This window comes from Magnolia sinica, chromosome 19 (genome assembly GCF_029962835.1).
Source record: "Magnolia sinica isolate HGM2019 chromosome 19, MsV1, whole genome shotgun sequence".
Lineage (NCBI taxonomy): Eukaryota > Viridiplantae > Streptophyta > Magnoliopsida > Magnoliales > Magnoliaceae > Magnolia > Magnolia sinica.
In genome coordinates, this window is record NC_080591.1 from 10,548,931 (window position 1) to 10,573,523 (window position 24,593).

At 38.7% G+C, this 24,593-nt stretch overlaps 1 protein-coding gene across 1 annotated transcript; it reads right to left on the minus strand.

The window, feature by feature from the left end:
* Window positions 1–966: 966 nt before the first annotated feature.
* LOC131234313 (uncharacterized) lies at window positions 967–18,524 on the minus strand. The gene is made up of 10 exons (XM_058231098.1): window positions 18,087–18,524; window positions 13,655–13,750; window positions 5,390–5,474; window positions 4,262–4,383; window positions 4,103–4,127; window positions 3,916–3,999; window positions 3,772–3,801; window positions 3,128–3,233; window positions 2,728–2,792; window positions 967–1,203 (listed from the first exon to the last, which is right to left on the minus strand). Exons 1-9 carry the CDS (start codon window positions 18,174–18,176, stop codon window positions 2,729–2,731), a joined length of 702 nt encoding a protein of 233 aa, XP_058087081.1. The 5' UTR covers window positions 18,177–18,524; the 3' UTR covers window positions 967–1,203; window position 2,728.
* Window positions 18,525–24,593: the final 6,069 nt, after the last annotated feature.

A 24,593-nucleotide genomic window follows, 5' to 3' on the forward strand; every position in this document is an offset into this window, starting at 1 on the left:
AGTGCCCAGTTTGAAAAATGTGGATTTAGCAACCATCCAAGACCGTGCCAACTTGCATTCTTCAAAAGCATTCTGTTTGGAAACTGTGATATCACCATTTCCAACTCAATGGCAGAAGCCCAAATTGCCTGCTTCGAATGGACAACATGAGGGTCTTTATAAACCAAAAGCAGTTTCTGATAGGGTGGCGTATGGGCTGGGTCAAGCCAAAGCATATCCAACCCCAGCCAGTATCTGGCCTGGGCCAGTGCTACCATCCAAACAGTCTGCATACGAATGTTGACTTGGTCTGTGCTTACCTACTTCCTGGGTCTTTAGGTACACGCCACATCCTTCCCAAAGGATTACCAGGAGTCAGATTCATCCCCAGATCTGACCTGTGACTCTTGAGGCACTGCCTGCATGTGGTCTGGTCTTTGGGCCAGACTAGGCCAGTCCATTTGCCTATCTAGTTTTGAGGGGCCATTTAATTTCACCTTCGTTGGAGACATTGGCACCATATTACTAATGTTGAACTTCATCTATGGTTTTTAGATCTGCACACAAGTTCAGACATGTCCAACAATGAGGGCATCTTCAGATGCTGGATGCCGTGAGATGTAATAGATAGGATGGCCCATCTGTCGCATTTCAAGTTTGAGATGCAATGCATTGACTTCTAAAAGTGCCCTTGCCTGTGACTTGTTGAAGAAACTAAACGTTTCTCCTTCTGATTTGAACACTTGCAATGAGAAGATATCCAAAAGACATGTAATTCACGCTATCCAAATGTGCTCAGAGACAACATTGTCAACTAAATTGATGCAAGAGACAAGCGAGACACCCACAAAATCAGTCAGCTAAATCATTGTGCTGATGGGCCCCACAAGTAACTTGCCCAACATGTCCTTCTAAACTCAAATAAGAAGTGTTCCGCCACTTACCAAAAATTTCAGAGTGGATACAAAGTATCCTGAGATGTTTGGATTCAATCTAGCAAAGCGGCAAAAGAGTTTTTATTAATTTCCGAGTTCAGTTGAAACTAAGTAAACATAGATTTGCTACTTGGAATTTGGAACTATGACGGAAATGTTAACCAATTGGTTGGAAAACAAATTACACAATAAAAACCAAGAATGCTTCTGCCTAGATTTCATCAATGATTTACAAAAAAAATGGAAGTAGAGTTACATCCGTCGTCCTGAGAATCCAAACTCCAAATTCCTGCATATGAACAGATGGGATCAAAATAGAAAGACAATTAGATAAAAGAAATTTGCAGTCAGCCAACTCACTTGCAGATAAGATCCACATATAAGACAAAACTACAATTAGGTTTGTTTCATTGAGGCAACATGGAATATCCATGTAACTTCATGTTTTGATTTTCTCTTCTAAATTCCTTTTGCTTGAGATATTCATATAATAGACGGGAGTCTGGGTGAATGTGTGAAAGATAACAGTAGAGGATATAACAAAACAATACACTTCATTCATGCAATTCTACATTTGGAAAAAAAATGGATGGCTAGGAAATTTGGCCGACAGTCTGCATTTGACACAAGCATAGCTTAAAAACTTGAACACTTGACTCAACTTGATGTCTAGCTGAGTTAGGTCAACTCGAAGACTTGAGTCTCTGGTTGACTTGATTCAATATTTTAATATAATTAAATTTAAAGTATCTACGATGGGAAGAAAATTTTAAAATTGTTGGAAAGAGAAAAATTCAAAACAAAACAAAAACTATACTCTGTGGTGCGTTGGTAGCAGGTGCGACCTTCCTCAAATCGCATTTAAAAAAAAAAAAAAAATTAATAACAAAAAACAGATTGGACAAGTGACTTGGCTGATTCATGCCGAGTCGATCCAGTTTTTGAGCTGACTTGACAAGTCACATTGAGTCCCAACCGAGTCGATCTCCAGCAAGTTCCCATGAGACGGCTCAAAATCTCATTCAATTGGCTGAGTTTTGATTCAAGCGAGTTTTAGATCTATACAAGTGTTGGCCTACCTACTATGCTGCCCAATCTGAATTTTGGGAGCCTGATGAATAGCTTGAGTTTTGCACAGCTGTGCCTACAACCTGCACAAGTTGCATTGGCATCATTTACTCCATTTACTGGGATCCCGGCTTCCTTAGGGAGCATTTCTAGAAGCCATACTTCTAAGTACAATGTACAATACATGAAAAGCCCAATAAATAAAAGCCCAAGGCCCAAGCCCACAGCACTAACAACCACTATAACGGCCTGTTTGCAGGCACGGTGCTGCCAGTCAAATCAGATTTTGGATAGCCTTATTTATTTCATTTTTGAGTGGGAGAACAAAGAGCACAGTCTGAACGTATTTTCACTAGAGGCCCATTTGGATACCACTAAAGAAGTTACTTTTTCTACTTACAATAGCAGATAAGTAACTTATTTGAGATAAGTAAGTTTGGTTTAAGATCAATTATAAGTTACTTTTCTACTTAAAAGTACTTCAGCTTAATAAGTAGAAACCAAGACAAGCTACTTGAGGCATAACTAGCTTATCTTAAGTAATTTACGATCCAAATGCCCCCTTAACATCCAGGACTTTTTGGATAAAGCAAACTCTTGATTAGAAAATCTGACTAAATTGGGTTTTACCCCAATCCAAACAGGCCCCTCCTAAACAAAATTCATCACTATGAAGTACAGAAAAACATGAGAGGATCATTTCCTAAAACGTTAAAAAATCAAAGAATATAGGACAGAATTCTACCTCAGGATAAGATGACAAGACCAAGGTACATGGACGCACATAGAAACACAAGCGATATAAATCCCCTGCAAGCAAAGTCCATCAGGAACTAAAGTTACAGAAAGCAAAAACAGAATCGTGAAAACATCCGCTTGTTATCTGGGGAAAGTATACCCAGATGCGAAACACCACCCGACTATGGAAATCATTGCTCCATTACTCTCCACACTGATAAAAAGTTGTCTTTTTATGGGACTCTCCCTGCAATACTGGAGTTTTCTTCTTCTTCTTCTTCTTCTTCTTTTTTTAAATAAAAAAAAAAATCTAGTATACTTTCCCCAGAGACTCCAAACATAGCCTAATTTAAATAAACACATGACCATTTTTTGTAGCATGTTCATTTTCTTGGCAAAAGCCTCACCAAATGACTCCCCATGCAACACCATTACAAGGGCAAGGACAAACTTCCGCAAACTTCTCAGCATCACTTGAGTGGACCCTTCGAGAAATTAGGTCATCATAGATATCTGCATTGATGCGTATATATATGGCTTTTAGTATATGGCTTTTAGAGGAAAGCATTTGAAATTTCACAAGCGGTTATCTTATATCTGCTAACAAATGCCTAACTAATTAAGTTTAAGATTGCATTGATGAAATAGGAACTGCATGGTTCAGAGCCTCAGCAAATGTATGATTAGGTGACCCTCCCAATTCAGTATATGAGGGTTCTTAGTGATCTGGACTGTTGATCAGATGTGCCCCACAATGGATGGGTGATGCCTAAAATATCTCCCAGATCAATGCCCCACAAATAGACAGTTGAGAAAAAGTATTGGTCCATAAGGCAGACAAATCTTAGATGGGTTTGGTTTTCTGATCTTGATGATTTCGGACCATTGTCCTTTGATGAGGGGACCGTAAAATCAACATACTGAACCAATGAACCGTGGGTTCCACGTGTACGAAACTGGGAGCACTAGCAAACTTTTGTTGAGGCTCAGGATTCTATAATCCCTCTCAAACGAAAAGTAGTCGACAACTACCACGGTCGGAATACCATACCGTAAACTGAAAACAAGCTGTTCATTACACCTGCAATCATAAAAGGAAAGGGACATAAGCAATCTCTAATTTTCAAGATGGAGAAATATGGAAATCATTTAGAAAGTTCAATGAAAGGTACAACACAAACATCCAAGTACTTACCTATGAATAGAATGATATACCGGAGTATACGGACCTTTGTAGTTTCTTGCAATAGCCAAATTATTGCAAGGAATATAATAAATCCTGAGTGTTCGATTTTCCAAATGTTAATTATGTGCTAATCTTGAATGGAAGTACATAACATGAGTATTGAAGGAAAGACGGATCACGAGCACGAAGAGCTTACCAATACAAAGTCCTCGAAGCAACCACTGCACAGTCAATAAAAGAAAGATAAATCAAGCAGGCATGAAAAAGCCATGAGTCCAAATAAGATACAAGATTTTATTTTTTTCATCACTGAAGTCCTAAAGAAAGCTACATATTATGTAGAAGTACTACTTACGTTTTTGGCCACAAAGAGGACAATAAGCAATGCAACGCCAAAACATCCAGCAGCAATTCTTGCAGTGAGAAGATTTGTGGATGCAAGAATAAAAACCATTCCCCAAAATGAAGAACCAAGATCTGGATGCCAAAGGCACACGCTATTAGACAGTGAAAGCCACTAAGAAGCAAGTCTGGTATCTCAATACCGTTGGAATGTTGAGTGTTCTTATTCATGTGAGCTCCCATAGAACACATGGCACATATGCATACACGATGTGGCTGCTTGTCCAGCAGGTCCCACAGGCCAGACCCAAAAATAGGCCCATCATATGGTCCTAATTTTTTATTTTTTTTGGAAGATGAGCAAATGGGCAATCCTAATTGCTTGCTCGATGGTCCAAAAACAGGTGGTGCTCTCTCTCTCTCTCTCTCTCTATTGGACAGGTGGGCTTGTCCATCATCCTGATTGTTGGGCTATGGCCAGATCATCATGTTGGGGTCCACTGGATAAGCAGATGTCGTTTTGTAGAAGTTTGCCAGGTGTCCCATGGGAACTCGTGTATCATAAAGTGTGTGATAAGCCATGGGAACTCGTGTATCGTAAAGTGTGTGATAAGTCACGTGCAGTTCCTCCTAGGAGCTATATGAGCTTGACACGAAGGCATCACAGTATCCTCGAGGTTTCAGTTTGTGTGGGATCCCTGGCTCCGTTTTCTAGACAGTTGATCCGATGCTCTGCACCAAGGATGGATAATTGCACAATAAATCTCCCAGACAGGAAGATCATAGCTGCCCAATATTTGACCTTCTCTCAGTAGAATCTGGACCAATGCAGTACTTCTCTCCAGAAACTTCTATTTCCAGTTCACCAGTTGGGGTAGGATTGTCATGTCAGGAAAATGTTCCGGGCATGGCCCATCCGACCAATTGTCTAGATCACTGAACCAAGGGCCCCATTTATGCAAGCTGGATACTGTACTTGTCCTTGGCGAGTATGATATAATACCTATCCTCACCACCACCAACACCACCACCAACAACAATAACAACATGGATTTGCAAGGCTCTAACTCAGAGCTTCTGTTGAAAAATTACAAGTCTTTATAACGAGAAAACGTAAAGATCAAAGATATAAATGTATTACATCCAGCAGGCAAAATCACCCAATAAATACCGCCACGAGTCTGTGTGACTCCACCCTCATTGGCATGAACTTGGATCCCCTCCACCTACAAGTCAAATTGATTAGGAAAATATGTTCGATGCATGTAAGGATTTTATTAGAAAAATAAGGTCAGGGCATGCAAAAAGTGGATCTACAGACTAAAAAACAAAAAAAGAATTACATATGCGTAGGAATTGTCTTTATTCAAGCCGACTAGGTTGTGATGTTCTAAAATCATGCCACCCCTAACTCCATGAGAAACCACATAGCCACATTGAATAATCACTGTACCAAGATAGCTTAATAAAAAGCAATGGTCTCTTAAATTGCCCGATTAGAAGTCATTTCATAGAAATCCACCCCTAGAGACCTAAAAGAAACTAGCATGCATGCACCTATATACAAGGATGTTTCATTCTCTAAAGAAATTGTCATATGATATCTAGTTCAGACATATGTCGACACACAGAGACACAACTAACAGGGGAAACATCAATTAATCTTTGTATTGAATTTTCGGTGTGTTTGTGTGTGTAAGTAGAGAGAGAGAGAGAGAGAGAGAGAGAGGGGGGGCAGATATCTCATGTGCAAGCAAAGTTGGGCCAGATAACCTGTTGATGAAGATTTCCACAAGGGAAAGAGGGGCTATATATTATCTGAGAAAAATACATGAATACCCCTACACATATAAGAAAGACCCAACATGGGTCCAAGGGCCATAAAAGGAAAAAACTATAACAAATACACAATAATGTACAATATACGTGTGGGGCAAGAGCCCGGCAACTATGGCCATCTAGCCAAACGGCCCCTAAACTGATGTGGGTTGTCGACAAGCAGCAATTTGCTAACAAGGAAGCAATGTCGTGTAGAGGGTAGCGTCTTAGTAAGAATGTCAACTATCTGATCTTGGGACGCCACATGGGGGAGAGAGATGATACTAGACTGATATTTCTCTCGGATGAAGTGTCAATCAACCTCTATGTGTTTCGTCCTCTCATGAAAGACGGTTGGAAGCAAGCTGGACACCGCACTGAGGCTATCCACATGGAGAGGAGTTGGCGATTGAAGGTGAAGCCCAATATCATTGAGAAGCCCATGAAGCCATACAATCTCACTACATGTAGCAGGCATCGCGTGATATTTGGCTTCGGTGTTGGACTTGGAAACTGTGGCCTGCTTCTTGTACTTCCAAGAAATATGGGAGGGTCCAAGAAAAATGCAATAATCATTAGTGGAATGGCAGGTGACAACACAACCAACCCAATTAGCATCAGAATAAGCCCGAAGATCCAAAGGAGAGCTGGAGGAGAAGAACATAGACCGGTCCATAGTTCCACGCAAGTACCGAATAATCCGAAGGACAACGATCATATAGAGGGTTTGGGAAGCAGAAACGAATTGATTGACGACTTAGACAACATAGGCAAAGTTGGGATGAGTCATCGTTAAGTATACTAGACTCCCTACCAAGCAATGGTAAAGAGTAGGCTACTCTATTAAGTCACTATCATCACAACCATACTGAACATTCAGCTCCAGAGGAGTTTGAACACACTTCTGATCTATCGACTGAGCCAAAGCAATGAGGTCCTGTCACCCTGAAGGATATGTGCCAAATCCTGTTCCAGACGGTAGAGACGAGCTTCGCTGCTCTGTTGATAGACAGCCTTGAGGTGATCCCACACCGCCTTGGTTGTACGATGTGAGGTCAGGCCAACAACGATCAACTAATCCATGGAGTTAAGAGTTCAAATGATGACTCTCACAATTTTCATTTCCCAATTGGCTAGTTTCTCTAAATCAGTAGGAGGGATCAGAAAAGACCCATCAACTAGTCCCTACAACCCTCGATCTTTAACAAAGCTCTGGAAATGGATTGACCACAACCCATAGTTGGTGCCATCAAAACTACACTGAGGGGCATCAACCTGATAGGTTTCTTTGTCCATACCAACCAAAAAGGAGTCCAGGAGCAGAGAAGAAAATGAACACACTAGACAAACCCAAAGGAAATGGCAACAATAATAGGCGTTTAGAGTAAGAGGCTAAGAAATCACGAGTGAGGGGTGTTGGATCTGGTGCAGGAGCAGTCAGATCTTGAGTAGGGGTGCCAGATCTGGAGAAGGGTTGCCGGATCTGGAGCAGGGATTGTCGGATCTCAAGCAGAAGCTGTCGGATACGAGTAGGGGTTGTCGGATCTGAGCAGCTGGAGTAGCGGGTGCCGGATCTAGAGAAGAAGATGGGGACAGTTCTGCAATGTATTATCTTAATCGGAGTAGGATTTGGTAACCCTATCTGATACCATGATAACCTGTTGATGGAGATTTCCCTGTGCTTCCCATAAGGGAAAGATGGACTATATATTATTTGAGAAAAATACAAGAATACCCCTACACATATAAGAAAGACCCAACATGTGTCTAGGGGCCAAAAAAGGAAAAGACCATAACAAATGCACAATAATGTACAATATACAAGATGGGGCAGGAGACCCACAACTACGGCCATCCAGCCGTACAACCCATGAGACAGGGCGAGCATAAAGACATGACCAACAGGGCCGGGGCTCCACTAAGATGTGTTTCTAAAATCCACTCCAACCATCAGATACATTAGCTCACGTTAGGCCCATGGCCCAACAAATCAGCCACACCCATGATTCAGGTGGATTTCAAAAACACATCATGGTGGGGCCCATCCTATCCAACCCCTTATCCATTAGGAGAAAACGATGAGTATTGGCTAGACCCAGAGACTTCTCATATGCCCAGGCCGAACTTCGAACTTTGAACTTATAGGGGAGCTTCATCGTTTATGCTAACCTAAATACTAGGCGTCACCCCACTTAAAGGGCTTGCGTTTTTTAATAGCCTTTACACCAATACTATTCAAGACTCATTGCGCACTACCTTAGCTTGCACGTCCAGTACGTCAGAAACTATTGAAAGTCTGATTGCATCTGCTTAGCAATCACTAAAGGCAAAAATAGAATTCTCTCGTGGAGGAAGGCTTTGATACTCTCAAGATGGGTTTTCACACCAACTATTTTTGTCTCCAAAACTCTCTACTTCATTTCATTGATAAAAGGGACTATATACAACCATTACAACTTGTTAACCATTACAACTTGTTTACAAGTACAATGGCCCAACACTATTATGATGAGACATGATGGCTCATCTTCTTACAAGACACTAAAAAGGACATGACTCAGTACAAATTTGGTGACTCATTCCCTTACAAGGCACTAAAAAGGATATGACTCGGTACTAACTTGTGACTGATCTCTTTACAAGGCACTAAAAAGTACATAACTCATCCATATGACATAATGACTTATGACTCATCTCTTTACAAAGACATGGCTAATCCATATGACATGATGACATGTAACACCTCATAAGTAAGACAAACTATTACATGATTCTCATGACACCTTATAATAAGACAAGTGACACCTCATTACTTTACATCAAACATGACATTATATAAAAGACAGAATAAAGACATGAGATTCCTCTTAATTCTTTATTAATCTTCTATTATTGGTCCTCAATCTTCATCTAAAATAAATATGTCATCATTTTAGTTGTAGACTTGCTCCATTCTTTCTGCACAAGGAATTAATTCCCATTGTTCTTTGACACTTGGATCCTGGAACATCATTTTGATTTGTTTAGGAGCTTTAGTAGGACATTCATATTCATAATGTCCTTGTTTGCTACAGGAAAAACATGCTCCTTCTTTAAGGAATCGTCTGGAGTCTTTTTCTTGTGGAAAAACTTGTAAGGTTGAAATCATCACTTTTTATGAGTTTTCCTGAAATCTAAATTTTTTCGAAACTTAATAACATCCTACTCCAGGGATATAGTCACAGATTTTTTGACCAAATTTCAGAATTTCCTTTTTTGCATGAATGTTATAAGTTATAACATAGCTTCTTGATTTGTTGTTGCACATATTCGATGACGTTTATAAAAACAAGAGCATTAGCAGAAATGTTTTTTTAAAGATAATGTTTCGATTACCAGATTATTGATCCCTTCCGATAACAAGGCAACAAAACATCATATTAATCGTCGACGACAGATGTAGACCCAAATAATATACTTCTTGAGCTTAACTTTTTGCATATTCTTCAAAGAGTCAAGGTTGGTCAATCTCCTTTTGTATAAAGAAGTAACTTAATGGTTTATTGGTAAAATGTTGATGTCTTGAACTCTTGGAGGAGATTATTTCCTAGCTAAAAAACTCCAGCTGCAGATATGGCTTCCTTTTGTTCGACTGTTAAATAACTCCACCAGCATCTAACTTTTTTGAACATGCATGCATGATGCGTAGAAACATTCTATTGTCCACTAGCTTCATTGTTTGTGGTATGTAAAGTCACTTCACCCATACGACTATAACATCTTCAAGACTTCAACATCCCGAGTTGGAACATCATTGTGATTAATAAATGGGATGTCTATTCCTGTGGAAATGATGGCTCCTTTTATAGCTTCAGCCTTTGTGATTGATCTCATCATCTTTACTTGAGAAGTAGTGCTGTCTTCGATTTCTTCTCCGGTTGATGATTCATCTTTCTAGCTTGGGAATAGAGATCTAGAGTATTCCATCTTTTGCCTTTTGAATTCCTCCGTATTTTTTTTTGTGCAGGAAATCTAGACGTTGATTATGAATTTTGGCCGCTTCCTTCATTTCGCTTTGCAATCCATTTATTTCGCTTTCTTGGATTTCTGTAATTTTGTTGAGGATGTGCTGCATTTGCCTCGACTGTTTTTCTATGCTTGAGATATTGCGTTCTGTGAAAGTCATCCAATGAATAAGATAATTTAGCTACCTTATCTCATCCTTTTGATGTTGCTGAGACTTGGCATCATGAACTAGTAAGTAGCTCACATTTGCCCGCTTCATAACAACCAACAGCTGTAACCCATCCATAACAACCATCATATGACGCATTTGAAGCTTGAAGAAAAAAGAGAAGTATGAGTTGGTTAAGCAGCCCAAATCAATACATGAAGATGCTTATCCTCATATTTCGTCTCTTGTTGAATTAACAAAGCTATTAAAAAATGTTGTGAAGAACATCCATTAGAAGAAAAGGATGTTGATACTCCAAAAGCTCACATCCCAACCTTACACTACATTCCTGTCCAAAGTAAGGCTATCAAGTAAAATAAAGAAGATGAAAAGGAAATCCCTGTACAAGTTCAAGAGTTGCTGAAGAAAGGCCAATTAGACTTTTATAGTCTAATTACTCGTGTGCAAGATTCTTGGTCCACAATCATATTGAACACAACGAGGGAAGGCATGAATGGTGATCAATTATATCCCCCTAAACAATGTCACTATGGATACAAAATGGCCACTGCCGAACAAAGAGGAGTTAATACAAATAGTTGCAGAAAAGAAAGTCTTCTCGAAATTCGACTGTAAGTTTAACTACCATGAAAGCAGATTCGATGAAGAAGACATTTACAACACAAGGTTCTCGACTCTGGACATACTGTTAGAATGGCTAATTATGTCCTTTGGTATGAAGAATGCCCCAACCCAATTCTAAAGGAGGATGGATATTATTTTCCTTCCTTATTATGATTTTATTGCTAACTATATAGATGATTTCTTGGTATTTTCTGACAATATGCAGGATCATCTTAAGCATTTACATGTATTCGTATAATTAGTCTAAAATCATGGAAATTGGTCTTTCAACATCCTAAGACAAATTCCAGGTCATTGTTGAAGAAGTTGATTTTCTTTGGTCCAACTAGAAAAGGGCCAGATCCAGATACAACCTCATGTGCTTCAGAAGATTGAAAAGTTCAAAGACAAACTCATTAACAAATTGCAATGCCAAAGGTTCCTCAGATGCATCAATTACATTAGGAATTTCATTCCTATTATTTTAGAGAAGTCGAAATAGCTACAACAGGCGATTAAGTCCAATCCATACAAATGACCATCGGAAGCAACAAAAGAAATTGCTGAACCAAAAATGCTGATAAACAAGCTCTCGCCATTACAACCAACATATTAAGGTCCCTTTGTGTTATTCATAGATGTTTTCTTTGAAACATGGGTAACAATGTTGCTGAAAAAGGAAAAGAAGAAAAAATATGTGCCTACGTAAGTGGATAGATTTTGAGCTCAATTACTGGCCTGCAGAAAAACAAATTTTAGTAGCCGTAAATGGAATTAAAAAATTCCATACCCACTTAATAGTCGAACAGTTTGTCCTATGAATGGATTCAGTAAATTTGACGATCCATATGAAGAAGAAATTAATCAACCGTCCAAAATTACAATAATTCGCATGGTGGCAATTCTTATTGTCACAATATTCTTTCACCATTGACAGACTACCAGGAAAAGATCATCATATGTTAGACACATTAACCGGGGAATTAAAGATGATAAGATCTCAACTCAGTTCTAGTGAAAGCACTTTCTATTGGAAATCGTAACAACTAAAAACTCCCTAGTAAAGATTAGCATTTTGCCAGAAGATTAGAAATCATTTTCCAAATATGAGTTCAATACAAGGAAAATATCCAAACATCGATTTCTTCCTAACTTCATCAGAAAGAATTAATTGTTTGGTGAATAATTTCAAATGGTTAGGACTTGATGGAGAAATAACCTCTGGTTGGTAGAAAGAGGGATATTTGATGAAATCCTCCTAATAAGGGGACAGTTGTATGCTAATACTGTCTCGATGGATTATTTTGATGAAATTGTTCCAAACGACCATCAGGACCAAGGATTTATGCCGATACTCTCAAAGAATCAATTTCACATATGACAATACCATCAGGCACTACAAAGATGAAAAACTGATAGAAGATAACAACATCAATTAGACGTCATCAAGCCTCCAAAAATTGAAGAATTAACCCAAAGAATTAAAAAAGTATAAAAATTACAAGAAAAAGACAAAATTCTGCTGGGTTCATCAAGAGGAATACGAAAAAATAATTGATGAAGATTAATGAATAGTTTGAATACAAAAATACAATTAAGAGGAATCTCATGTCTTTATTTTATCTTTTTATATGATGTATTGTATAATATCCTGATAAGTAGTTAGATTTCACTTGTCTTACCATAAGGTGTTATGAGAATCATGTAATAACTTGTCTTACATGTGAGGTGTTATTAGTCATCATGTCATATATATCGGTCATGTCCTTTTTACTGCGTTGTAAAGAGATGAGTTATCAAGTAAGTACTGAGTCGTGTCCTTTTTAGTGCCTTGTAAAGTGATGAATCATCAAGTTAGTATTGACTCATGGCCTTATTAGTGTTTGGTAAAAAGATGAATTATCATGTCTTATTATGATAGTGTTGACTCATTGTACAATGTAGACACGTTATAATGGCTATATATAACCCATTTTATCAATGAAGTAAAGAGAGTTTTGGAGACAAAAATAGTTGGTGTGAAAAACCATATTGAGAGTATAGAAGCCTTTCTCCACCAGGAGAGAATTCTATTCTCTCCTTTCTTAAGTGCTAAGAAGGTACGATCAGACTCGCAGTAGTATCTGACATACTGGATGTGCAAGCTAAGGAAGTGCGTAATGGGCCTTGAGTGGCACGACATAGGCTATTCAGAAAAGCAAGGGTGGTGCTTGGTAGTCAAGTTAGCAAAGATGACAAAGCTCCCTTAATCATCTAATATGCTTGATCGCAATCCATCTTGACACTACTTTGGCATTATAGCTTTAGAGCAAAGACCAAACTAATGCTAATGAAAATGAAGAGTTAAACAAATACGAAAAAATGACTAACGGAGAACAATTTTTGATGGATCAAATCAATGGATTTCACAAGAATGAAAAGGAATTGAGGGAAGAGCAATCACAGAGACATGAACAATGTTAACTAGAGAGACCAAAGTAGAAGATTGGCATTGAGTAAATGTGCGGGTTTGTCCTTATATATGTACAATTGCATGAAAGCAAATGACATGACAGGAAAGTGCATTGAACCTGCAAAGAAATTGCCAAAAATAAAGGAGAAAAAATGTACAATTGTCCACAAGCAATAACAACAGGGGAAACATAATGTATTTTCTTAGAAGTACAGATCATTACCAAATTCCTTGAATGCTTTTAAGAAGAAGCTGTTATGAGAATGTGATGAGACTATTTCTTTGTTAAGAACTAGGTTGCATAGGGAAAAGAAATCTATGAGTGAATATTTTCTTGAGGAAGAATCAGAGGCTCTTACCTGACCACAGGTTAGTTTGCAAGCAAGAGCATGGCTTGTTTCGTGAAGAAATACAGTGATGAGCTTGAAAGGTGTCAACAATACCGTCCTCCACAACTACAAGAATTCAAATGGCAGAAACAAAACCACATTACAAACTACTTACCAGAATTGTTGAAAGAAGCACACATCATGAAGGAAACAACAAGGGAAAGGAACTAGGACAAAAAATCTCCTTTCAAGAGCCAAAATACGTTCAAAATCTTAGAAGAATAGTTTGATATTCTCCTATCCAAACATTTCATTGATTAAACCCATTGATTTAGTTACATGAACTCTTGACCTTTCTAGGATGTAACACTTGTATAAGGCAAAAGCAGGCCCTACTGCAAAAAATCTTTTCAAGGAAACATCTTAAAATATCCAAATTTCTGTTGAGATTGCATGTGGCAGCAGCAAAAGAGAAACACAAGGCAACCGATACCCAAGCTGCGTAAACCAAGATAATCGCACAAAGAAACAAGGAGGAAGAAGAAGAATTAGATTTTTGACAATCGAGTTCGCTAAACAAGATACAAAAACTCAGTAGATCTCATCTCTCTGCTCCCCCATCTCTACTTAAAAAAACGTTCAACCTACACCAACAGCCATTCTATAATAGACTTTCCCAACTCTATTCAAAGCTGAATGCTGAAACTTCTTAGCATAACTGTGGCGTTCAACCAATTCATAGATAATTACTTAAAAAGGAGAAATTCAACTCAACGACAAAGCCTAACCTATCAATGACTCTCGACACTCCTTGATTGCTTGTCCATGCTAGAATTCCTGTCCCAATCATATGCAGTATATGATATCATGTGGTGAGGTGGCCATCTATGCCCCACAATCATCAATCACATTGTGTTTCATATATCACCCAACTTCAAGCTAAAGAAAAGATTGTTGCCCATATTATCAAAATTTGTTTTTTCTTTATCTACAACATAGGGAAAACTATAGATGATAGCATAGACTGCCACCCCGTTAACAAGTGTTCTACTCCCTGATAATCTATGGAACACAACCCTTAGTCTGAAAGACCCACATGGCATGTCATATGCCACATTTTCCATGTTACCCAGTCTCAAACTCTACCTCATTTGAATTTTATTTTGAGCTTTGAATCCAAGATCAACATAATTCGCCCCAACCTCATTAAAATTGTAACCCTCGTAAGCACATACCAGCTCCCATGTGCATGGGTTAAATTCCGATTCTAGGCATGCATGCACATTAATTAGCCACGGGTTACAAGAAAACAAAATGACCAGCATATTTAGGTGTCCTAATCTACCAACAATCATTGATGTGAGATAACCTAAGGGCGTGTTTCGGCGGTGGATTAGAAGGGATTAGGTGGGATGGGATTCAAAAAACATAATTATTACCCATGCCAGGGATTGTCCCCTGTTGCCATGTGATAAGATTAATGCCATGCTTTGTTGGTAATACGGTGGTGCATTGAATGGATATACCCACCATCATTTGAAATTACTAAGAATAACACACGTGTTATATCTAAACCGTTCATTTGTTTTGTAACCTCATTTTATGGCATGGGCCTAAAAATGAGGTAGATCCAAAACTTATGTGGCCCCAAAGAAGTTTTCAACGGTAAGTATTCAATCCCCGTTGCCTTCTATGGTGGGGTCCACTTGAGCTTTAGATTTACCTGAATTTTTGGCCCATGCTCTAAAATAATCTCGAAAAATGGGTGGACGGTGTGGATATAGCCCACACATCATGGTGGGACCTACACAACTTGCTAACATTGAGTGAAATTGGCATGAGACCCAGTGCAATTCCATCTAATCTAATTCCAAGCTTTTCCATTCTTCCCAAACATGGAGTGGAATTGGCACAGGACCAGATGAATCCCATCCCACCTAATCCCTTCTAATTCCACTGCCCAAACACGCCCTAAGGGACCGCTTGGGGTGAGGGAATTGGCGTAGGGATTTGTGAAATCCATGGATTTCAAATCTCCCCTGTTTTTTTTTTTTTTTGGTTCCTTGAGAATTTGTCAAATTAGTGGATTTCCCAAATCCATACCCCTAAAAATCCATGGATTTGGGGCAAATCCAAATCCCCAAATAAGCTAAAGGCTTTGCAAATCCACAATGTGAGAGACTTGCTTAAAAAGCAATAAAAGTTATTCCCTTGCATTAAATGTTATGACATTGCCATAAATGCTCACAAATCCAAGGATTTGAAGCTTCATTCCCAAACTAGCAGACCTTGGGATTTGTCAAATCTAAATCCAATGCCAATCCATGAATTTGACTAGTTCATGGATTTATCAAATCCCCAGTTTCATTTCCCTTATCCCAAATAGGGCCTAATTGCCCTCAAAATCTCTCAGCAAGAATACTTTCCTAATCTAGCCCTAAATAAATAGCACGAGTCTAAAATGCTGACATGCAGGTTAAAGAGGAAAAATAAAAAACTAACATGTCTAAGAAAAGTCTACAATACATCTCACATGGATTAAATTCTCTCTTTCCCCCACATAAACGACTCAATTGGATGGTGCACATTGTTCAAACCTTGAGGTTGTGGATTTGATCCCAACTTAACTACAAAGTGAAACACATACTCAACCTAACATAAGACCGCTGTGCCTAATCTAAACAAATCCCCTAACCAAGGCTCTAAATATCAGCATCAGTGCCTCTGGCCCAAAACTGATATGAATTGGTACACATTGGCTTTATTGGTGTGAAATTTTCAAGTAAAAAAGTCTGAATTTATTATTTATTATTACTATTATTATTATTTGAAATTGGAAGTCTGAAAAAAAAATCAGCTAAATCTGAAAAACTGGAAAATACCTATTAACTGAAACCATTTAATAGAGATCTCTGGACACTAGTAGAAAATTACTAACTAAACAAAGATCTTAACAATTCAAACCTAGCATGACAAATTATTTGATATTAAGTCATCCAATTCTGCATGCTTAGTAATTCCAAATTCACAAAGAACTTACCCTTGCCATTCCTGAGGGGAATGATGGTAGTCCACCAGATGACCAAGTCCAGGGGCCCCACCACCTCTCATTGCGGGAAATGATGTGAACCAACCATCAAAAGATTGTGGGTCTCAACTGAAAGCAGGTGGATTTCTTTGTTTCTACCAATAGAGCCTGGGGGATCATCTTGTTCACTGGTTTGACAGATTACCAAATTTTTTTTGGAAGGTTACTGAACTTAAACTCCATAAAAACCCCCCCACCTCCACCCACCCAAAAGGAAAAACTGACAGGTTGCATGTCTCAAACAGGGTTTAGAAAAATGTCATAATGTCTTTTTAACATTGTAATGGAATGAAGCCATTATTTTTTCTAAACAATGCCCAACATATAATGGAATTACAGCCATTGTTCACCCAAGACAAAACACCCATCAACCAAAAAAATAAAAAGCAGGACAAACCAAGCTGGAGAATAATCAGAACCATACCATTTCTACCAATGGAAGCGTGCATGACCATCTAATTCGGTGATCAGGCAGATTAACATATCAGCATCTCCCACAAAAATCAGTGTTTTTTCACTAGAGAAAATGTGAATTCAACAGGAAGAAAATACTCAGCAAACAACATGCCCTGGAATATTGGAACTGAGCAATTCCTACCAATGGGGGCCCATAGGACGATCTAAATCGATGATTGGACAGACTACCAGACCGGCATCTTCCACATAAAACTCAGTTTTTCAACTAGGGGAATTCTTTCATACTCTGGCTGTGTACGACGCTTAATATGCAGGCACTTAGAAATGGTACACATGGCACGTATTAACTCAAATTAAACCGAATAGATTGTGGAATCCACTGTCACTAAGTTACCTTCTAAAAATCCGATTGGTTCAACAATCCTAAACCTTGATTCGTGGACACTTGTTTTTCAAAATAAGGCCATTTGACATTTTTCATTTTAACTGTCCAATAAATGTCAGAAATCTAGTATTTAGATAACCAACTATGAGTAATTTTTGGTTAATGATACATCTAAACTGGTACCGATAATTGGGACAGTTTCGTTTGAATTGCTTGTATGCGAGTACTTAGTTCCTCACTAATTTCTAACTCCTGTGTATCATCCATCACACTCTGCCAGAGTACCAAAGTACTCCTCTTTCAACAAAGAAAATGCAAATTTCAACAAGAAGAAAAACACCCATATATCCAAATATCAAAAAGGGGGAAAAAACCCAACTCAAAATTTATGATTCATGTCATGTCATCCTCAAGTCAAATATATATATATATATATATATATATATATATATATATATATATATATATATATATATATATATATAATTTCATAAACCAAACACAAATACAGCAGCAGATGAAAAACCGATCAACCAGGAAAAAAAAAAAGGGAGGGAAGAATCAGAACGTACTGCAAGGATTACAACCGTGAAGACGCCGATCGTAGTCAGGAATATGACCTGCTCGCGGTCGCAGCAGTTCTTTAGCTCCCAGTTAATCATCTCCCCTCTTTCTCAAACACACGCACTCTTTCTCTTTCTATCTGCTTTGAATTTCTGAAATCAAATGACGAAATGGGATTGAAGAAGAACGAACGAGTAACGGATTTTCAGATGGGTAGATTTGTAAGTTGGGATCTGGAGAGAGAGAGAGAGAGAGAGAGAGAGAGAGAGAGAGAGAGATTTGGAAGTTGGGATCTAGAGAGAGAGAGGAGTGGGTGGAGTGGGGTGGACCCCACGAACGTTGGTGGAAATGGCCGTCTGGAAAGCTTCAAAATTTCAAAAAACCGGAAAGAAAACGAGTTAGAATCCTACAGAGACTCGGTCGGGTTGGTGGAGTAGCAGCCAACCGGCCGAAAATAAAAAAAAGATCGCGGTTACCTACAGCGTCTACCACCAGGAATATCCCAGGAGCAGGACGTGGCCCAACCGCTGTGGGATCCACCGTGATGTATGTATCTTATCCACATCGTCCATCCATTTTCTCAGCTCTATTTATAGCATGATCCAAAAAATTAATCATATCAAAAGATCAATTGGACCACACCACAGGAAAGAGTTGTGGATTGAACGCCTACCGTTAAAAACTCCTCGGGAACAACAGAAGTTTTGGATCAATCTGATATATATATATTTTCCTTTATCCAGGTTTTTATGACCTTATGACCATGTTGGATGGAAAATAAACATCATGGTGGGCCCTAAAAATGTATCAACGGTAGATGTCACTATCCCCGCTGTTTCATGTGGTGTGTTCCGTTTGACCTTTGGATCAGCCTCATTTTTCAGATCATGAAATAAAATGAGCTGAAAAAATGGATGGATGGCTTGGATAAAACATATACATTACGATACCCGCACAGACCACGTCCTCCTCCAGGGATATTCTCGGAGACAATGGCTAGAGGGAATCCGCGTCCGATATTCACGTTCCCTTCTATGATTAGCTCGAAACTATCATTAAGGGCTGTTGTTTTTTAAATTCCTAACGTGTGAGGAGACTGCGGTAGAACCGGAAGATTGAGAAAATGGTCGGTCCATCTAAGGACACGTGGCAGGATATGTATGGCTGCTCTCCACCTATGTACTGTCTCCAGGTTGGATGGTTTAGATTTTAAAAATAAACTTCACGAAAAAATAGTAACCGTTACTTTTTTGTACGGTTTACCTCGCTACATCACCTTATCTGCTTTTGTTTTCCACCATAACTTTTAGTTGCCAAACATCGCTTTAATAAGTGTGATTTTTCGTATATAAACCACAGATGATAGGAAACTGTAAACGGACGGATGGGATTTTCGTATCGACGATGAGAAGTGTACTACGGTGAGATGGATGTACTGTATTCCCGTTCTTTCGAATCCACCGTATCATCTACCTTGTAGGAAACGGATTTTGTCCTGCCCCCGCCTGGACGGACCTGGTGGAGGCGGGAAGCGGATTGGGTCCTGCACCGCCTCTATGGACTCGGTCGAAGTAGGGGCTCTGTAGGCCCACATTGATTTCTTTCTTTTATCTACACCGTCCATCCATTTATACATATTATTTTAGGGCATGACCAAAAAATGAGTTGGATAAAAAGCTCAAGTGTATCACACGATAGTATAGTAAGTATCAATGACGCTCTCCATTTAAACCATCCTAAGGTCCACCGTCATGTTTATTTGCTATCTAAACCGTTCATAATATCGCGTAGATCTTGATGAATGAAAAACAAGAATATCAGCTTGGTCAAAATTTCTGTTGCTCCCAAAAAGGTTTTTATTGGTGGGGCGTTCAATTCCCACTGTGTGGTCCACATGAGCCTTATATCTGCCTCATTTTTTATATCATATCCTAAAAATATGATAAGGAAAAATGGATGGACTGTGTGGGTAAAATCCATACATCATGGTGGGCACCACAGAGGTCCTGCATGGACCGAGTCAGTCCCCGTGGGGTACGACCCAATCCGCATCCATCCAAGCAGGGCTTCTGTGGGGCCGCCATGATGTATGTATTTTACCCACCCCGTCCATCCATTTTACTATATCATTTTAGGGTATTAGCAAAAAAATGAGGTAGATCCAATGCTCAAGTGGACCACACCACGCAAGGAACAGTGATAATAAAGCCCACCGTTGAAACCTTCCAGTAGCCTACGGAGATGTTATTTCCCATCCACCGTGTTCATAAGGTTACGCAGATCTTGACGAATGAAAAACACAAATATCAGCTTGATCAAAACTCCTACAGCTATTAAAATGTTTTTAATGGTAGGAGTTCAATTTTTACTATGTGGCCTACTTTAGCCTTGGCTCTATTTTATTTTTGAGCCCATGTAATAAAATGACCTGGAAAAATGGATGGACAGTTTGGATAAAACCCATACATCGTGATGGACCTCACAAAGCCTCGTTTGTACTCAGTTCGTCTAGCCAGGGGAGGACGCAATTCATGACGGACGTGGACGGACGCACACCATGTGGTGATGAGAGGTGGTGGATGATGTGCTTGGCGCTGTGGGACCCACTTGATACGTGTGTTTTATATCCACGCAGTCAGTCGGTCTGTTTTGGCGGCTCATTTCAGGACATGAACCCAAAAATGAGCAAATACAAAGTCCAATTCGACCAAATCAAAGGAGAAAGTGGTGATTAATGACCGCCTACCATTACAAGCTGTTCAGGTGGTGGAAAGAGTTAGGGATAAATCAGATATTTGTGTTTTCCATCCTAACTGAGTCTGTGATCTTATTAACAGATTAGATGACAAATAAACATTACAGTAGGCTTTCCCCAGAAGGTTCGAGTGGTGGGTGTCATTATCTCCAGTATTTCCCTTGGTGTGATGTGCTTGTGCCTTAGGTCTGCTTAACTTGGGGTCCATTTCTTAAGATTACCAGGTTCAGCCTTCAAATTAATTAATTTTACCTTTTATTCAATTAATTTTTTTTTCCATTTATAATAGGAAAGTTTTATTAATTAGAATTAAGCAAGAGTGGAAAGAACAAAATTATATTATTAAAAGATAAACAAACTTATAAAAGCTTTGATCCTAGTAATCCAACGACTAATGTATAGATGGCAAGGTCCAAAAACTAAAGCCTTTTTTAGTATAGTGATTTGGGTATAAATGAAGGGAATTACACTACCTTCGAATTAAGTTAGTCTAGCATAGTAGCATATATATGTTAGATTATAATACTCTTGAGCTAAAGTTGGTTCAATTCAATAATGTTAAAAGATTAGATTACACTATTCCTAAGTTAGGATAAATTAAAATAAGATAAATAGTGTTGCACTATAGAGTTGTGTTAGGTCGAGTTGGTGAGGGCTCAGATGTCTTCGATCTTTTCTTTATTTATAAAACTTTAAGGTGGTAGTTAGAGAGAAATCTTCTTAGCCACTTCTCACGTTTGCTACAGTAGAAATAATTATTTAGGCCTATGAGCGATTATGACTTATTATGTAACATGACTTGTATTAGTTATTTATCATGGGTTCATCATTGGTTGTGTGCACGTAGTGTATACTTAATACATGAGAGGAAAGTTCTTCTCACAATACCATGTGTTAGTGATTGTTATGCTTTTCTTCACTCAAAAGTATATAGTGCATTATGAAACTTGGCTAACTCAATTTTATTGTTATATCCATTTATAAATCCTTAAGTAGTTTTGACTATAAGGACTTTTTTCATGTGATATTATTATATATTGGTCAAATCCATCACTAGCTACGATCATGTTTTGGTCAATACATACCCAATGTCAATTATGATACCATTATGGTAAGTGGTCGACTCAATCACACGAGTGAAACACATAACATATGTCTTATACCAATAGCTAGTTGGACTTACCCATTCTCATTTGCTCGTTATTAATTGTGATCAAATTTGAGCCATCGGAGCAATTGAAGAGAACTTTTGTTTATCTTATTAAGACGTAGTTGGCGTGTTGCATTATAAAAGTTATTGGATCAAATGTGGTCAAATCAAGTGTAAAGACTTGAATCTACACAATTTTGATCATGCCTCTAAAATGATTTGACAAAATAGATAAACGACTGGATAAAATACAAACATCATGGTGAGCTCCATCGAGCCCTGTTGGGAGGGAGTCCGTCCTGCCAAGTGTAAGATGCAATTCGCATTCCATTGTGACTCGACTGAAATGGATGAAATGATTTCATGGGGATGAGATCCGACTGTCCACTGGGTGCCCTACCTTTGTGTGGACGAGGCCAAAAAATCAAGATGGTTTATGGACATTAAAAACCTTCCATGGGCCACAAAAGTCTTAGATCAAGCTAATATATATATATATATATATATATATATATATATATATATATATATGCACACTTTCTTCCGGGTGTGTGTAACCTTCTCAACAGGTTAGTTGGTCAATGAACGTTAAGGTGGACAGTAGGAATTTTTTAATGGTAGGTGTTGAATCACCACTGTTTTCTATAGTGTGGTCCATCTGAAATTTGTTTCTGATTCATTTTTTAGAACATACCCTCAAATAAGCTGGAAAAATAGATGGATGGCATGGATGTACAATGCATACATCAAGGTGAGCCTTAGGGCCAGGTCCACCCATGTCTCTGGTTTCGGGTCGCAGCCAAGTCGCGCTCCACGCATGCTACTACGCGTGAAACTACTGAGGTGGAAGTCAAATAGCGGGTGGAAAATCAGTCAAACTGCGTGTGTATGTCATCCAATCAAACTGATCTGAGGCAACGACGCTGCCTGCTCGTGTGGGCCACACCGACGCTGATTGTCTACAGTGACCGACTGCACGGAATTCCTGTAGCACTAAGCTATATGGACCCCACAGTGGTATGTGTTATATCGCAGCCGTTCATATGTTTTGATAGCTCCTTTTAGCATGGGCCCAAAATGAGGCAGATCCAAATCTCAAGTGCTTTACCATATCACAGGAGACAGTATGGATAACGATGCTCAACGTTGAAACTTTCTTAATGCCTACCATGAAGGGAAAACACAAATATGAGCTTGATCCAAAACTTCTTAGGCTCTGCCTGGAAGTTTCTAATAGTAGGCGTTCAATATTGACTGTGTTACTGTGGTGTGTCCACTTTAGCTTTGGATCTGACTCAATTTTGGGCTGCTCTAAAATGATCTAGCCAAATAGATGGACGGCTTGGATACAACACATACATCACGGTGGGCCTCAAGGAGCTTAGTGTTGCAGGAATCCCCTACAGCTGGGTGCTGCAGGCAATCTGCCTCCTTGACCATCTCCATGGGGTGAGATTTTCTTTTATTTGTTTATTGAATTTAGTCCATTGGTTATTTTTAATTTTGTTTAGGGACATTTTTTTATTTTTTATTTTACAATTGTTTATTGTTTAGTCCGTTGATTATTGTTAACCGTGTACATCCATTAGATGTTCATAGATTGAATGGTTGGTAGATCATTTCATTATAAATTTTTTCTTATGATCCATCAAAGTGGGCCCTTTGATTTGAACGGTTTAATTTGAATTACATATGTGGTGCTTTTACAATTACACCCGCACATCAAGCTTTATGACATGCAAGATTATCAAAGTTTTGATACCTTGAAAATAAGGATATCCTACAATGCAATTTATATGCATATATTATGTTTTTATTTTATTTTATTTTATTTATTTATTTTGTTTCAAACCGTTAATCAGGTTTGTAAGATAAGGATTTATAATGCAATTTATATGGTACATGCTATGTTTTTTTCTTTTTTCTTTTTAAAAATTTTTAAATTTAGATTTTAAACCGTTAACCAAGCTTGTAGGATAAGGATATCCTACAACACAATTTATATGGTACATATTATGCCTTTTTTGGATTTCAAACCGTTAATCAGGCTTATCCCTTAGGATACTCATGGCTTGCTAAAAACCGTTGCAATCCAAATATTAGGTGGGCCACATTAGAGGCAAAACAATCCCCATCACTCATCCCCAATCAGAAGGGCTTTCTTGTCATTCTGGAAATTACCTAAGGTACTCTCCAAGCAAGGTAAAAGCCCCTACAGCCCCTACGCATGAGAGGCTATCATTTCCCCTTCCTCACCTTCTTAGCCATGGGATTGCCATCCTCATTTGGGTTTTCCACTCTAAATATGAAATGGGGTCCACCTTCATTAATTTAAGTTATCGGAACCGTACATCTCTTTACTCACGTCCTTATCATTCATGGTGCCAAAAATGAGGCTGATCTGAGTTGTAGTTTGGCCCTAGGAAATCTCAGTACTTGAAATTTGTATGGAACATTAAAAAAAAAATTTCGGTGTGGTCCACCTAATCATTTGATCTGTCTCGTTTTATATCCATGTCACTATAAAAGTCCATACCGTTCAATGGACGACACTGATCTGAAGGGTAAAACCTGTGGGCCCATTGTACATTTAACCCAATGAGGTGACGG

Bases quoted from the DNA above. Each gene is read 5' to 3' on its own strand.
- LOC131234313 (XM_058231098.1), bottom strand. From the start codon at position 18,176: ATGATTAACTGGGAGCTAAAGAACTGCTGCGACCGCGAGCAGGTCATA. The intron at 5,475-13,654 runs GTAAGAGCCTCT...TTTGACTTGTAG, and splicing joins GCAAACTAACCTGTGGTCAG to GTGGAGGGGATCCAAGTTCA. The intron at 2,793-3,127 runs GTGAGGCTTTTG...CTTTGCTTGCAG, and splicing joins GTTGCATGGGGAGTCATTTG to GGGATTTATATCGCTTGTGT.